The 13223-nt window shown below is 34.2% G+C and overlaps 2 protein-coding genes across 21 annotated transcripts in view; one reads left to right on the top strand and one right to left on the bottom strand.

Moving 5' to 3' along the window:
- FUBP1 (far upstream element binding protein 1) overlaps nt 1–8196 on the top strand; it is a 33493-nt gene extending 25297 nt beyond the window's left edge. For 8 of the 14 annotated variants that reach the window (XM_045199552.2, XM_053919889.1, XM_053919890.1 and 5 more), the window contains 3 exons: nt 2928–3073; nt 5652–5698; nt 6638–8196. In XM_045199552.2, the coding sequence (XP_045055487.1) occupies nt 2928–3073; nt 5652–5698; nt 6638–6668 (224 nt within the window). In that variant the 3' untranslated portion in view covers nt 6669–8196. Of the gene's footprint in view, nt 1–2927; nt 3074–3449 lie in introns of all 14 variants that reach the window. The other 6 variants (XR_011650978.1, XR_011650977.1, XR_008426312.1 and 3 more) reach the window with 4 other exon arrangements.
- The window catches only part of NEXN (nexilin F-actin binding protein), a 58479-nt gene that overhangs the window by 4125 nt on the left and 41131 nt on the right, over nt 1–13223 (bottom strand). For 4 of the 7 annotated variants that reach the window (XM_053919892.2, XM_053919895.2, XM_053919894.2 and 1 more), the window contains 3 exons: nt 10284–10469; nt 9266–9623; nt 8875–9181 (listed from right to left, as the gene is read on the bottom strand). In XM_053919892.2, the coding sequence (XP_053775867.1) occupies nt 9168–9181; nt 9266–9623; nt 10284–10469 (558 nt within the window). In that variant the 3' untranslated portion in view covers nt 8875–9167. Of the gene's footprint in view, nt 1–8874; nt 9624–10283; nt 10470–13223 lie in introns of those variants that run through there. The other 3 variants (XM_053919893.2, XM_053919896.2, XM_053919898.2) reach the window with 2 other exon arrangements.

The following is a 13223-nucleotide window of genomic DNA, read 5'->3' as shown; positions in this document are numbered from 1 at the left end:
GTTCAGTGCTCTTTTCACCAGCTGAGGCAGCGCTTCCAGCTGTGAAGCCTAATCTCAGCTTTTTCTTGTCAAGAACAGAAAATCCATGCTAACACTGTGAATTTGTCATTGTTTGCTTCTTAGTAAATAAACCTCTGTTGAAACATGCAGGTTGTTTTTTAATTATTTTTGTTTTCTGAAACAATTTTTAATTTTAAGAGTTAAGAGGATTAGCTCTTAAGAGAATTCAGGAGAGAAATCCTTAATGAGGTTCTAGAGAGTTAAGGGAATTTTAAGTCCCTTTCCTTAAGCAGTGGCAGCATTCGAGGGATTAGGGTAGATATTTTTGAAGCTAGAATGAAGGAAACTATTTAAATAACACTCTAAAGAGAACAAACAGGTTTTCAAAGTAGACACAATCAATTCCTATTTGGAAGATGGTAAGTGAAGGCATTTTGGAAAAAAGTTTGACTTGAGAAAGGCCCTTACAATGATAAGCACTGATATGGTGGACTTTAACCTTTAGTATGTGGTGTCTTAAGCTTAATAGTGGAGAGAGTGGTTGTGGGAATGATGCTGGTCTAAAGGTAAGTGAGTGAAAATCTATTCAAGCAAGGCTGCCTCTTGGGCTATAATAGAATGTTAGATATGAACTATACAGCAAGTCTTACCTGTTCAAATGAAATTAGGTTAAAATAAAACTTTATATATTGCGAAGCTGTATGTGAATGTTAAGTGATAAACTGCACAACCTGGCATCAAAATATTTTTTGAACTGAGGAAAAGAATAAAGGGGTTGCGAGTTAAGGACATGTCCAAAAAAGGACGGAGAGGTGCAAGAGACTGGGGGACAGCCAAATCATAAGCAGATTAGAGGCCCTGGCTGGTGTAAATCAGTGGATTGAGTGCCGGCCTGCGAACCACAGGGTTGCCTGCTGATTCAGTTGATTCCCAGTCAGGGCACATGCCTGGGTTTGCAGGCCAGGTCCCCAGTAGGGGGCATGTGAGAAGCAACTACATATTGATGTTTCTTTCTCCCTCTCTTTCTCCCAATCTTCCCCTCTGTCTAAAAGTAAAGTAAATACAATCTTTAAAAAAAAAATAAGTAGGTTAGATAGGAAGAGTTCTTTTCCTACTTTCAGCAGGACAAAATGAATCACATGTACCCTTCAGATTGAAGGAATGCAAGGAGTTTTTCTTCAGATAACTTAATTGGAATGTTTGACAACCTACCACATGTTTATTTTTCACGTGGATGTTTGCATTTGGAGGGGGTTTTTTTTTTAGGGAACATTTGTGTTTGATGTATTTTCTTGATGTGCCTCCCTGTTTCGACTATCTTATATTGGTATTTTGCCTATAAAATGAGTATCTCTTAATAATGACGTTTAGTTGCTTTAAACCTGAAGTGGAAATTGTTGCTTCCTTCACCAGGTTTAACCTCAAGTCAGCAGGTTTTCAAATGTGCGTTTTGTAAGAGATCTTGTGTGTTTTTATTACTGTTGGTACGCACATATTGGGCAGTTGTGTAAATATTGAAAACCTGTTTCAAATTTGCTTGAATAGTGTTTTTTCTAATAAGAGCAAAATGTTAAAACTCACATCCTTTTGGTAAGGAAATATGGAAAACAGAAATTGAGATTTTTGTTTATATTATATAGGATTTCTATGTGTTGTAGCCCATAGAGGGGGGGTTTCATGCATTTTTAACGATAGTCATAAGTCTGTCTTTTAAAGATAGTCATAAGTCTTAACTTACATGCACTCAGTTGCTTTTATTTGGCTAGTTTTCAGTTTTGTAATGGTAATAGACTACTTAAAACTACCCTCATGCATCACTTAACAACAGGGATACTTGCTGAGAAATTTATCCTTAGGCGATCCCATTGTATGAACATCATAAGAGTGTACTTACCCAGGTTGTACAGTACACCACCATCACATGTGCTGTATGTTGCCCCTGTGGTGCACAACTGTCTCCGGTTGCCTCAGTAGAAACATTCAGCAAACATAAAAGCAGCTTTCTTTATGTCTCTGCTTCAGTATTTTTTGTTTAGCTGCAGCTCTATACAGCCATGTGAATTTCAAACTAAAAAAAATTCTCTTCAAATAAAGGAGCTAAATAGGAAAACATGTTTTCTTTCTCCTCAACTTTTTATTTCAAACTAGGACCTCTTTGGTAATTGTTCTTGATGTCCTTCATCAGATTATTTTTAATAAAATTGTATTGTAATTTAAACATATTATATTAAAAACTTAAAGACTTTATTAAACAGTTCTTAAAGGTTAGTCTTTATATACATAGTTTATAGGTTACTAATCAGGAAAAAAATCTTGTCCAGATGTTAAAATAATGGTCTTTTCTAACTTTTAAGTGGATTTTTTGGTGTCTCAAAAATATTTTTTTCTCCATTGAGGATTTACATTTTATATAAAACCTGTACTGTAGCATATCCAAATGTATAAGAGACCAAAAAAATTGTGCACACCGGTCCACCAGTCACTGCCTGGGAACCATAGACTGCTTACATGAAGTACTTTTCAGATTCAGATTTAGAATATTAATAGTTACATTAGGCCTACATTTTTACCTGTCTTAGTTAAAACTGTGTAGGTAATTTTTTGTTGTTTTTAATAGTGATAAGGCAAAAAAAAAATAACATTCTAAATTTTTTTAAATTACAGAGTAGTTTTCTGACACTGGTGAATACTTAACAACAAAAGCCATTCTGATCCTCTGCTTTTGTCTTTGTAAGCTGTACTTACAGTGGATATAATTTTGTATTAAAATTGAAGGGGTTTTTTTTAGGTCAACAAGGGCAGACACAGAATTATTCAAAGGCTTGGGAGGAATATTACAAGAAGCAAGGTATTGTCTTTATTAGAAATGAGATTCTTTTGGGCTTTTAGTTGTGGTTACAGCAACAAAGTATTATGTTTTCTCAAAGGTCAAGCAGTTCCTGCTCCTACTGGTGCTCCACCAGGCGGTCAGCCAGATTATAGTGCAGCCTGGGCTGAGTACTATAGACAGCAAGCAGCCTACTATGCCCAGACAAGTCCCCAGGGAATGCCACAGCATCCTCCAGCACCTCAGGTATAATAAATTTGCTGATATGTTAAAAACTCCAGTCATGTTATCTGCATGTTTGCTTTGTCTGTTTGGGATTAGGTTTGCCTTTTTAATTTTTATATGGCAAAGTATAACTAAATGAAAGACTGTTGTGTACTGTTTGGGTTTTTGTTTTGTTTTTTTAATAATACTTTCTGGCATCTGAGTGCTGAATATTTCTATAATGTCTTTCATTTATAAAATAAATTTTTTTCCCCCAGGGATTTGCAAATCATGCAAGAAGCCACCACCATTTATATTAACCAGTTTTTCTTTCTTAAAGGATTCACTCCTGAGTTAGCTCCATTTAAAGGATTTTCTTTAACTTTTTGTGTATTTCTTATGTATCTCTTCTGCACAGGGCCAATAATAAGAAGTGGACAATACAGTATTTGCTTCATTGTGTGGGGGAAAAATACCTTTGTTAAATATATGGATGCAGACGACTTGATGAAGATCTTAATTTTGTTTTTGGTTTAAAATAGTGGTTTTTTTTTTTTTTTGAAAATGTACAAAAATATCTATCACTACTGATAGGAGGTTAATATTTCTGTGTAGAAATGAAAATTGGTTTGTTTTTAGTATTTAGTGTAGATGTACACATTCCAGCAAATGTATTTGCAACTATTATGTGGTCAATGCTTTGTGATATAAATGTACTTTTTCAATGTATACTTTCACTTTTAAAATGCCTGTTTTGTGCTTTACAATAAATGATATGAAACCTCCTGTGTCGGTAAGTTGGATATGTGGGTATTTAAAGGATTCATAATTTCTTAGCAATGATAAGATACATATACACAAATATATAAGCTTTCCCCATGAACTATTAATTGAATTTTTAAACACTGGCATGTTTTTTCCCCCTTGCAGTATAGAAATAGATTGGAGACTCTTTTCCATTTATTATATTTGGCTGTTTCAGCACAAGTAATCCTGATATCTTCATTTTTTCCTTGTGTTTGATTAAAAACTGCATGTGTGTACAATGATCTTTTGGCATACTTCCATTGCATTAACAGTGAAATTTCCTTTTATACATGACCACTGTTTCAGACCTGTACAGCTGCTATAACAGTTAACCTTTCTGTTCTTAATTTGATAATTACTTGATTTCCAAGACTGTTTCAGCATAACGAATTTTAAACAGTTTTCAGATAGTGAATATGAGTAGTTTAATAAGAATAGTTTTTCATGTAAAGCAACTCTTTCAATGTGTACAATATTAGTGTGTTTCTTCCTAAATTTAGGGTAGAAAAGTGAATAGTATGCAAAAAGTATAATAGCTACAATGCATCTGCCATTGAAGTATTATTGGCGTATGGAAATGTTCGGGCTTTTTTCTTTTATTTATTTTTCTTTTTGCAGTATAGATAAGCTTTGTTTTGTAAATGCACAAGTCCAGTCATTGAATCAACTTAATTTTTTTATGTATTTGAAATCATTTTATTACTCTAACACTCATGCTGAAGTTCTGATATTTTGTTGAAATCCATTGTTTTACTCTGCATATTTGTTGGCTCTTTGCATATTAATATATTAGACTACATGCAAATACAGTCTGTCTTGCCATTGTCTGTTGAAGTGCAGGTTTGATCCAGCCAGTATAGAACTAGCTCTGTAGGGGTGAGGAGGACTGTGCTGTGTATCATCCTTGATTGTGTTCCTTCAAGGAGCATTGCACTGTAAGTACATCAGAATGACAAATTGATGAACTGCAACAGTATCTTTTTGTCAATGTTCCACATAATGTAAATGCCATACTTTGTGTGAATATTATGTTGGAATACAGTGCTGATATCTTGGAAAACCATAACTGCTGCTTAATTTAACATAGAATAATACATAGGTCTGTATTTTTTTTTAAAGTGAGCTTAATGGGTAAGTATTTTTTATATGCTTTAGCTATAGCTAAAGAAAATTGATCTTAAAAAAGTTGAATAATATTACTCATTGGTGCTCCTTAAATATATTGTTTTTCAAGTGTAAAATATGCCTATTTTATATATTAATAATGAAAGAGTTGAAATGTATCAGACAGAAGTGGTTTTCAGTTTGCAGTTATATAAAGCAATGTAGCAGTTATAACACCATTTCATAAATATATATTAGTTCTTTCATTGGTGGGGAGCACCATTTGTTGTTTTGAATATACTATAAAGGAAGATGTGCAAGATTAATGCTGAGATTACCTAGAGTAGAAAATTAGCAGTACAGTTCATTGTGGATATTTTGAAATGTTTTTGATTGTTTATAGAACTTAGAGTGACTTCCCTTACCCTTATGTAGATACGGATATGTAGTTTTAGTTTGAAGCTTAATAGTTAAGGAGTTATCTGTTATCTGTAAGAGTAGGGTATTGACATGAACGATTTCAGTATTTTGCATGATACTGTTTTATAGATGACCTTTTAGGAAACTGGTACATTTATTAATTAAACTGAAGAAATAGTTCAGTTGGATTCAGTATCATAACTCACAAATTGGAGGCTGTTGATTTTGATTCATTTAAGGTTTAAAATCTTTATTAATTGCAAACAGTGCAATTATTTATGCTTCACAGTGCCTTCCCAGACCTTCCACCTTAGGTTCTGCTGCAAAAAGCAACAGGTAAGCACAACCTAAGGACATATATAAATAAATATTTCAGTACATTAATGTTGTCCCTGTGAGGTTTTTGTGGTTGTGTATTCAAAAGCAATCTGCTACTGCTTCCCCAAAATGTATTTTGTTATTTATGCTACTATTTCAGTGGAAAGTCTGTAAGTTGTTCAAACAACTGTTTACATTTCTGGGTAATGTTTTTTTATTTTATTTTAATTTTTTTTTATTAAAATGAAAGGAATGATGAGTAGATTGCTGCTGTAATTGAATTACATCCAAACTTTTTGTAATCTTTTTCCAAATATAGTAGAATTGTTAAAATTGAGAAAGGAAAATTACATAGATGTTAAGATTTAGGAAGTCAGTTGGTCAGAAACTTCAACAGCCTTCACAGTCTGTTTAAGATTGACAGGACATTTTCTTCTCCCTCCAAAGCCAATGGAGTCTTTGTTTCTTTCTTATTCTTAAACTGTAGCAATTCATTCAGTAAGGACATTATGGGTGAGAGTTTTATTGTGACTCCTTTTTAGACAATTCGGGTTTTATAACTTTTATATACACTGAAAAGAAAAATTATAAAGAATACTGGCAGTATGTTTTGATAAAAGGCATGTGCATCAGTGAAATGTTAACTGTATAGCAAATAACCTTTCATAATCTCTATAGCAACCAATATTTTTCTGATTTATATAATACTTTAATAACTGACGCTGAATTTCTTTCTTTTTTTTTGTTTTTTTCTTTTTGCCAGTTTTAAAATGTTTGTGTGTTCTTATAGATGATTTTTAACTGGTACATATTTTGAGTTAAGATGAATGTTTTAAAGCAGCATCATATCAGTTTTGTTTATTCAGTTTCTAAAATGTGCTGATCCTTTTAAAACTCCTGCTTATCTCTACAACAAAGAAAAATATTCAAAAATACTGCCTTCATTTTCACACACAGTGCTGAAGATGCTGCAAGCACCAAATCATAGCTCATAAAATCAGGTCCTGAGATAGTTACCCATAAAGAGGAATCCTTTGAGTGTATGCCATTGGTGAGCCGATGAGCATGGACCATAGAAGGGCTCAATGTAGAAGGTAAAATTGGCGAATCATAATTGAGAAATATGAAATGTATTCCCATACATAATATGATATAGGGTGTGATGTACCTGCTTTTGATCACTTCATTTTAAAGTGCTATTCACTTGCTCTTAAATGTTCCATGAACTGTTAAGTTTCATAAGTTACGTAGTTATTGCACCACATTTGTGTGTGTGTGTGTATGTGTTTTGATAGTCAATGATAGGTATGTTAAGATTGATAATATAGAGGAGCTCTTTGAACTTCTAAGAACTTGTCAAGTTGGGGTTAGCTGTAGTTGCATTTTTACAAAAGAATATATAGATGAATGCTAATAGATATTGGGGCATTGTTCCTGTCTTACGAGAATTTTTTATCATTACCATAAGCCTTCACTGATACTGCAAGCATTTTTTTAATGGCGCTAAATCTTAACCCTAAAATAAATGGAAAGCAGAAAAGGTGAGCCAGTTGGTTTGAATGCAATGGATGTTAGGAGTGGTAGAAACAATGTTTAGTTTAGATTGAAATTGAACTGATTTATTTTACTTAGCACTTAAAAACTTGACAATGTGTTTTTTTTATAGATTCCTTAGTGTGATGGTGCTTAGATTTCTTACATTTGATGTTTCTTTTACAAATGAGAGGTGTGCTTTTATTTTTAATGAAAATGGTTTTAATACTAAAACTAGTTATTTAATATCAGTTGTTTATAAACATTGTAAAATATATCCTTAGACAAATACCTTGGTAGTTAATTCGTATGGGTGGGTTTGGATAGGAGTAGCAGAGTTCCTTAAGAGGGAAATAGGAATATATGCAGAAGGGATGACATTTCATTTGTGTGAATACTCTGCCAGAAGAATCAGTTCTATCTGCAAAGTTATCTATGTCTAGAATAGGGGTGTAGCAATTGCTAATCAGTGAGGATGTATTTTTAATTTCTGAAAATTATGCCTCATTTTAAAATGTATTTTAACAATACCTACTTAATTTTGACTCTGAAAATAACCTTATTTTTGTTTAGTCATTTGAGTTTTATTGCCACAGTAGAAACTTCTGAGGATTTTTTTAAGTGGTGCTTCTAGGAAGCAAATAAATCCCAGGGTTTTATTTTCTTCATTGATACCCCTATAGAAACTCTTAAATGTATTTGCGCATATATATATTTTTTCTTATGCATGCTCAATGCATTTTCGTCCTGAGAAAAGTGTTCTCTACAGAAACTACCCGTGTGTAAAAAGAAGATTGGCTTAAAATGGCTACTGTGATGGGAACAGTGTCTTAGGGAGATGCAGCTTGGACTTGAGGTAAATTGAATACTTTACAAAACTGTGGTTTAGAGTTTGCTTTAATGACATTGTATGTAAAAGGACACATGATTGCTGTAATTTTGTATTATGGTTTACTCAATAAAAAAAATAAATGTACATGGATTAAATTATAAGGGAGTGTTTTGCCTTTTTTCTGAAATACTGAGACTTTTTTAAATATAGAAGTTACTTTATTATGGGTTTACATTGTAAAATAAAATTGTCTTCCAGAAAATTAAAATATAAAACAACTTGATAATAGAACATGGTAGCTAATTATTTACAAACTCATTTAACGGCCAGAATTAAAGATTGTGCCCCCCCCCCAATCTTATCCTCTTAGATCTTGAAACCTTCAGTTACGTTGAAATTATTTTCTCCTGTATGACTAACAAAACTTTCTCATTGAACTATAACTTGTTCAGGCAAGGTCACAACATAAATTTGTTTTATAAGCTTGAATATATGTTACACACATTTGAAAAGTACTTTTAATATTATTTTCAACACTCAGAACTGTATTGGCAGTGGTTTTCCTCCAGTTTTCTCTGGCATTTGTTTCTTAAAAAAATTCAATTTTTGTGTTTTTCTCCATGAATGATATATATATACCCCATCCCCCTCATACATCTGCTTCAGAAACACTCTGAAACTACAACAACCAAAATGATGGGAAAACTCCCAAATTGATAGGTTCCAATTCATTGTCTCAGCTATTTCAGATTAATTTTAGGTGTAGATAGCTCATAAATGGCATTCTTTCATGCAAAATAATGTGTTATTTATGATATTTTAAAATATATTGCTGTGAACTTATGGGAAATGCACAGCTTTTATAATAGGTTCTGATACAATATTTAAGTACATTTCCAACTTTCCTAGTTAAATACACATTAACTTCTGCATAATATGACTATGAATCTGGTGCTCATTTGGAAAGGAAAAAGTATTCTTTAGATGAGCTTGTGTTTTGAAGATTGTTATGAAAAGGAGTAAGAAGTCAACTGGTTTCCTTTTTTGGCCCCGCCACATAAAAGATGTATGTAGTAAGAAAGTCGGAGAGAGAGACAGAGGTCCAGGCAGAGGGAAAGGAAGCTAGCAGTCATCAGCTAAAAAAAAAGAAAAGGGATTCTTTTTAAAGAAAAAAATTTAAATAGAACGTAAGTATTAGATTAAAAGTGATTAATTCTTACTTTCAATTGTAAGAATACAGGTACTAGCTGCAGAGCCTTTATTGTTGACTGCTTTACACATATACTCTCCTTCATCTTCTGGGAAAGTTTCTGGTAAATAAAGGCAGTAAGTTTCTCCTCTTTCAATATATTGATAGTCTTCTCCATCCTGCAACATTTCTCCTTCAAACCACCAAGTAATTTCTGGTTTGGGTTCTCCTGTTACTTTAACCGTAAATCTAACAGGCTCACTATCTACAACTGATGTGTTTTTTAGTGGCTTCTTGAACCACGGAGCTCCTGATCTGGTCTGCTCTTCATCTTCATTAGTGGAGCCATTCATGATGCTACCCTCATCTTCTTCCTCCTCTTCTCTTTTCTGCATTAAAGTAAATGCATTCAAGTTATCATTTATAGTATAGCATCTCAGGACAGTGGTGTAGTGACAATCTTGAAGGTAAATGTGTTTCTTTTTCCCCAGTGTAAAAGAGCATGTAAGTACGATTGTGACCCACTTCACATCAGGGTATGTTTTGAGAAATGCATCATTATCATTGTGTAAATATCTTAAGAGTTCACTTACACAAACCTAGATAGTACAGCCTATTGCTTCTAAGCTTCAAACTTGTGATAACTTGTTACTATACTGAATACTGTAGGCAGTTGTAACAGTGGTATTTGACTATGTAAACATATCTAAACATAGGAAAGGTACGGTAAAAATACAGTATGAAATGTTTACAAAACATTTCAGTGACATTAAAATGGGTTTTCTTTTTTAAAGAGGGGGAAAAGGAAGAGAAAGAAACATTAATGTGTGGTTGCCTCTTGCGCGCCCCCCACTGGGAACCTGATTTGGCCCATAACTCAGGCATGTGTCCCAATCTGGAATTGAACCAGCGACCCCCCTGGTTTGCAGGGCTGTTCCCAATCTGTTGAGCTTCACCAACCAGGATGGAAAATGGGTTATTTTTACCCCTCATATGAGTATGGTTTTTAAGAGCATTTTTGAAAAATAAAGTATATGTTTGCCTGGTACCTTCTGTAGTGCTGCATCAATTTCCTTTTGTTCAAACTGCATACGTAGTAACTTTTGTTCTTCAATTCTTCTTTGTTCTTCTTCTTCTCTTGCTTTAGCCATTTGTTCAAATCTAGCTTTCATATTCACTTTATGAGTAAATGGAGCCTCACTTCTTTTTGCAGGCTTGACATCAACATCTTCTTCCTTTGCAAAAGTGGGCCAAGAAAAAGAAACTTGTTTTCCCCAAACCACCAAGAACTAAAGTGTTGAGAGTTCTGAAGTTGCCATTTATAGGCATAAAATAATGTGTGTTGTATGCATTTGTGCCACATTACAGATTTTTACTATCCCTAAGTTTGGGAAAGATGAAAGTTTTATTTGTGAAACATTCTCTTTAACTATTAGAATCCTTTTCTCCCATTGTAGAGATCATACAGTATCAGTGAAGTCCTAGTATCTTTATTTCCCTAAGCATCAGTACTTGACTACTGAATAACGAAAAAGGGTGAGAATACTACATACTGTAACAAAGTACTCCCTTAACTTCCCACTTTATGATTTCCTTTTCCTTTTTTTAAGATTCTATTTGTTAGGGGATGGGAGAGAAACATCAGTGTGTGGTTGCCTCTGCACCCCCCCCTCCCTCCCAGGAACCTGAACCACAACCTAGGCATGTGCCCTAGATTGGGAATTGAACCCGCAATCCTTTAGTTTGCACACCAATGCTCAATCCACTGAGCCACACCAGCCAGGACCCACTTGTGATTTTCTTTGTCACCTTATTTAGATACTGTGTGTCAGATGAATTCCATCTAATAAATGTATTGATGATCAAATGGCAGAGAAGAGTGCAGGTAGAACAAATGGGAGAGTAATTTGAGAGGCAATGATGAACTTGAGGAAATCACAGTTAAGTGGTTGAGTCATCTATTTAGGGGTAAGAGTTGGGAACAATAAAATTGAGAGTAAGAGCAGGGTTTCAACTATCAAATAGTGTTAGTCTATAAAATCAATTTAGTGAGATCACCGATGGCCTTAGTGTTGTAGTAGACTACTGTAGGTAATTCATGGTTTCTAAAGTATGTTAGTCATACTTGACAGTTTCAAAACTACTTATATCTGGAGGTATCACCATTTCTATACCACAGAATGAGGGATTGCTTCAGGGCACCATATCCAACTAAATTTTGAAACAAGCGGTAAAATAGTTGCCTATAATAATAAAAATCTTAATGTTTTACATCAGTTTGAGGTACTGGACCTCAGTTCCAGTGCATGTAGAAGGAATTAGAATAAGTTGGATAGTGTTCCTGTAATCAGGTTTTTATTTGATGTTGGAAAATCCTAGAGCATCAGACACACACAGGTACCCAGTGGGTAAACCTTACTATGTGTGCCATAAATAGGCTAAAAAAGTACATGCTAATGATAAGAATTCCTCATGCTAATTGGGAGGAAAGTTACCAACAGTTTCTAGAAGTACAATTGTTGCCAGTCCCTGAAAAGCCCGGTTAAAAAATGTTTACAGGAAATGAATCTCCTTAAGATCATATTAAAAAAGCTTGTTCTGTAGGTGCATTCTTACTAGGGCATTGATATCCCTAGCGCATGAATATTAAAGACTATAATCAGGCAGTATCAAATGAGTTGTACAGGTTAAGGGCTATAAGGAGCTGAAATGGAATTCTTTGATTAGGGAAGGTAACATGAATGAGTTCCTGAAAGATGTCTGGAATGTAAACGACATTTTCTAACAAGAAGAGTAGACTTGGTCAGATGGGATGGGTGAGGGTCCTGTTCAAGAAGTCGATTGCACTCGATGCCAAAACTATGCCAACACAAGTTTTCAAAGGACATCTCAATGACCCTTAATCTAGAGGAGTATGATCGGAGGAATGCCAACATCCATCACAAAAAACAGGACATCTTCATGGGTAATAGATCAACCATGTCCTATTCTCATATCCTTTTACACAAAAGAGGGCCAAGTAAAAAAGTCACCACCTCATTTCTTTTATTTCTATTTTCCGTATTCTATAGGGCTAAGTGTTACTGCTGTGAGGCTTCACTACCCTTAACCAAAAAAGGGGGGTGGGGAGGTGACGGGGAATCAAGTACATGCTTATGGAACTTTGCTTTACCTACTATGACACATCTTTCTAAGAAATCACCATATCTTGTGGCCAAATACCCATTAAATGTTCATATTCTCCAGAGTTATATTCATCTTCAAACTATTAATTCTGAAGATGGTTTTATCTACTTCTATACTTTTCAAACACTATCCATAGAAGTTAAAATCCATAGGTCCTGCCTTTCACCTGACCTCACTACCTTGTTTTTAATGCATGAATCTAAAACCATCTTCAGATTCAGCATGGTCGAGCTATAAAGGTGCCAACTTGATAGTAGTCCATGTTTTTAAAGTCCCTTCAATGCACCCCAATAAAATAGTTCCTTAACATGGCATCTACAGCGTGGTCAACTCACCTGTACTTGTATATTCATTTGCTGTTTTTGCCTTCTGCTTGTCTCAATTATAAAGAATAGCTTAGACTTGAGAGTCTGAACAATTTCTATTTTATTCACAATCTCTTCTGAAGGCCCTCCCAACTCCCCAAACCTGTTTTACTAGAATAGTTGATAAATGCGTTTTTAGAAGAATATTGATTAAATGCTGTTAAATACTAAAACAAGGCAATTCTAGCAGAAAAATATTTCCAGACCTTATTTAAAACAATATTCATAACCATGGAACTAGCCCTCAAACTGGGAGGAACATTATAGGTCATTCAGTGGTTGCCTCATTTTACATTTGGAGGTACTTTAAGTTCATGTTATCTGAATTTTGATTTAGCCTCTGCCACTGAATTACTGAGTAAGTCATGTAGGGTTTATTGGCCTCATCTTTAAATAAAGTGTGAGTAACATCTGGGAGTTTAACTCAAATATACACTG

Source organism: Desmodus rotundus, chromosome 3, assembly GCF_022682495.2.
Source record: "Desmodus rotundus isolate HL8 chromosome 3, HLdesRot8A.1, whole genome shotgun sequence".
Classification (NCBI taxonomy): domain Eukaryota; kingdom Metazoa; phylum Chordata; class Mammalia; order Chiroptera; family Phyllostomidae; genus Desmodus; species Desmodus rotundus.
The sequence above is the reverse complement of the archived record's forward strand: the minus strand, read 5'-3'. Positions and strand labels throughout refer to the sequence as shown.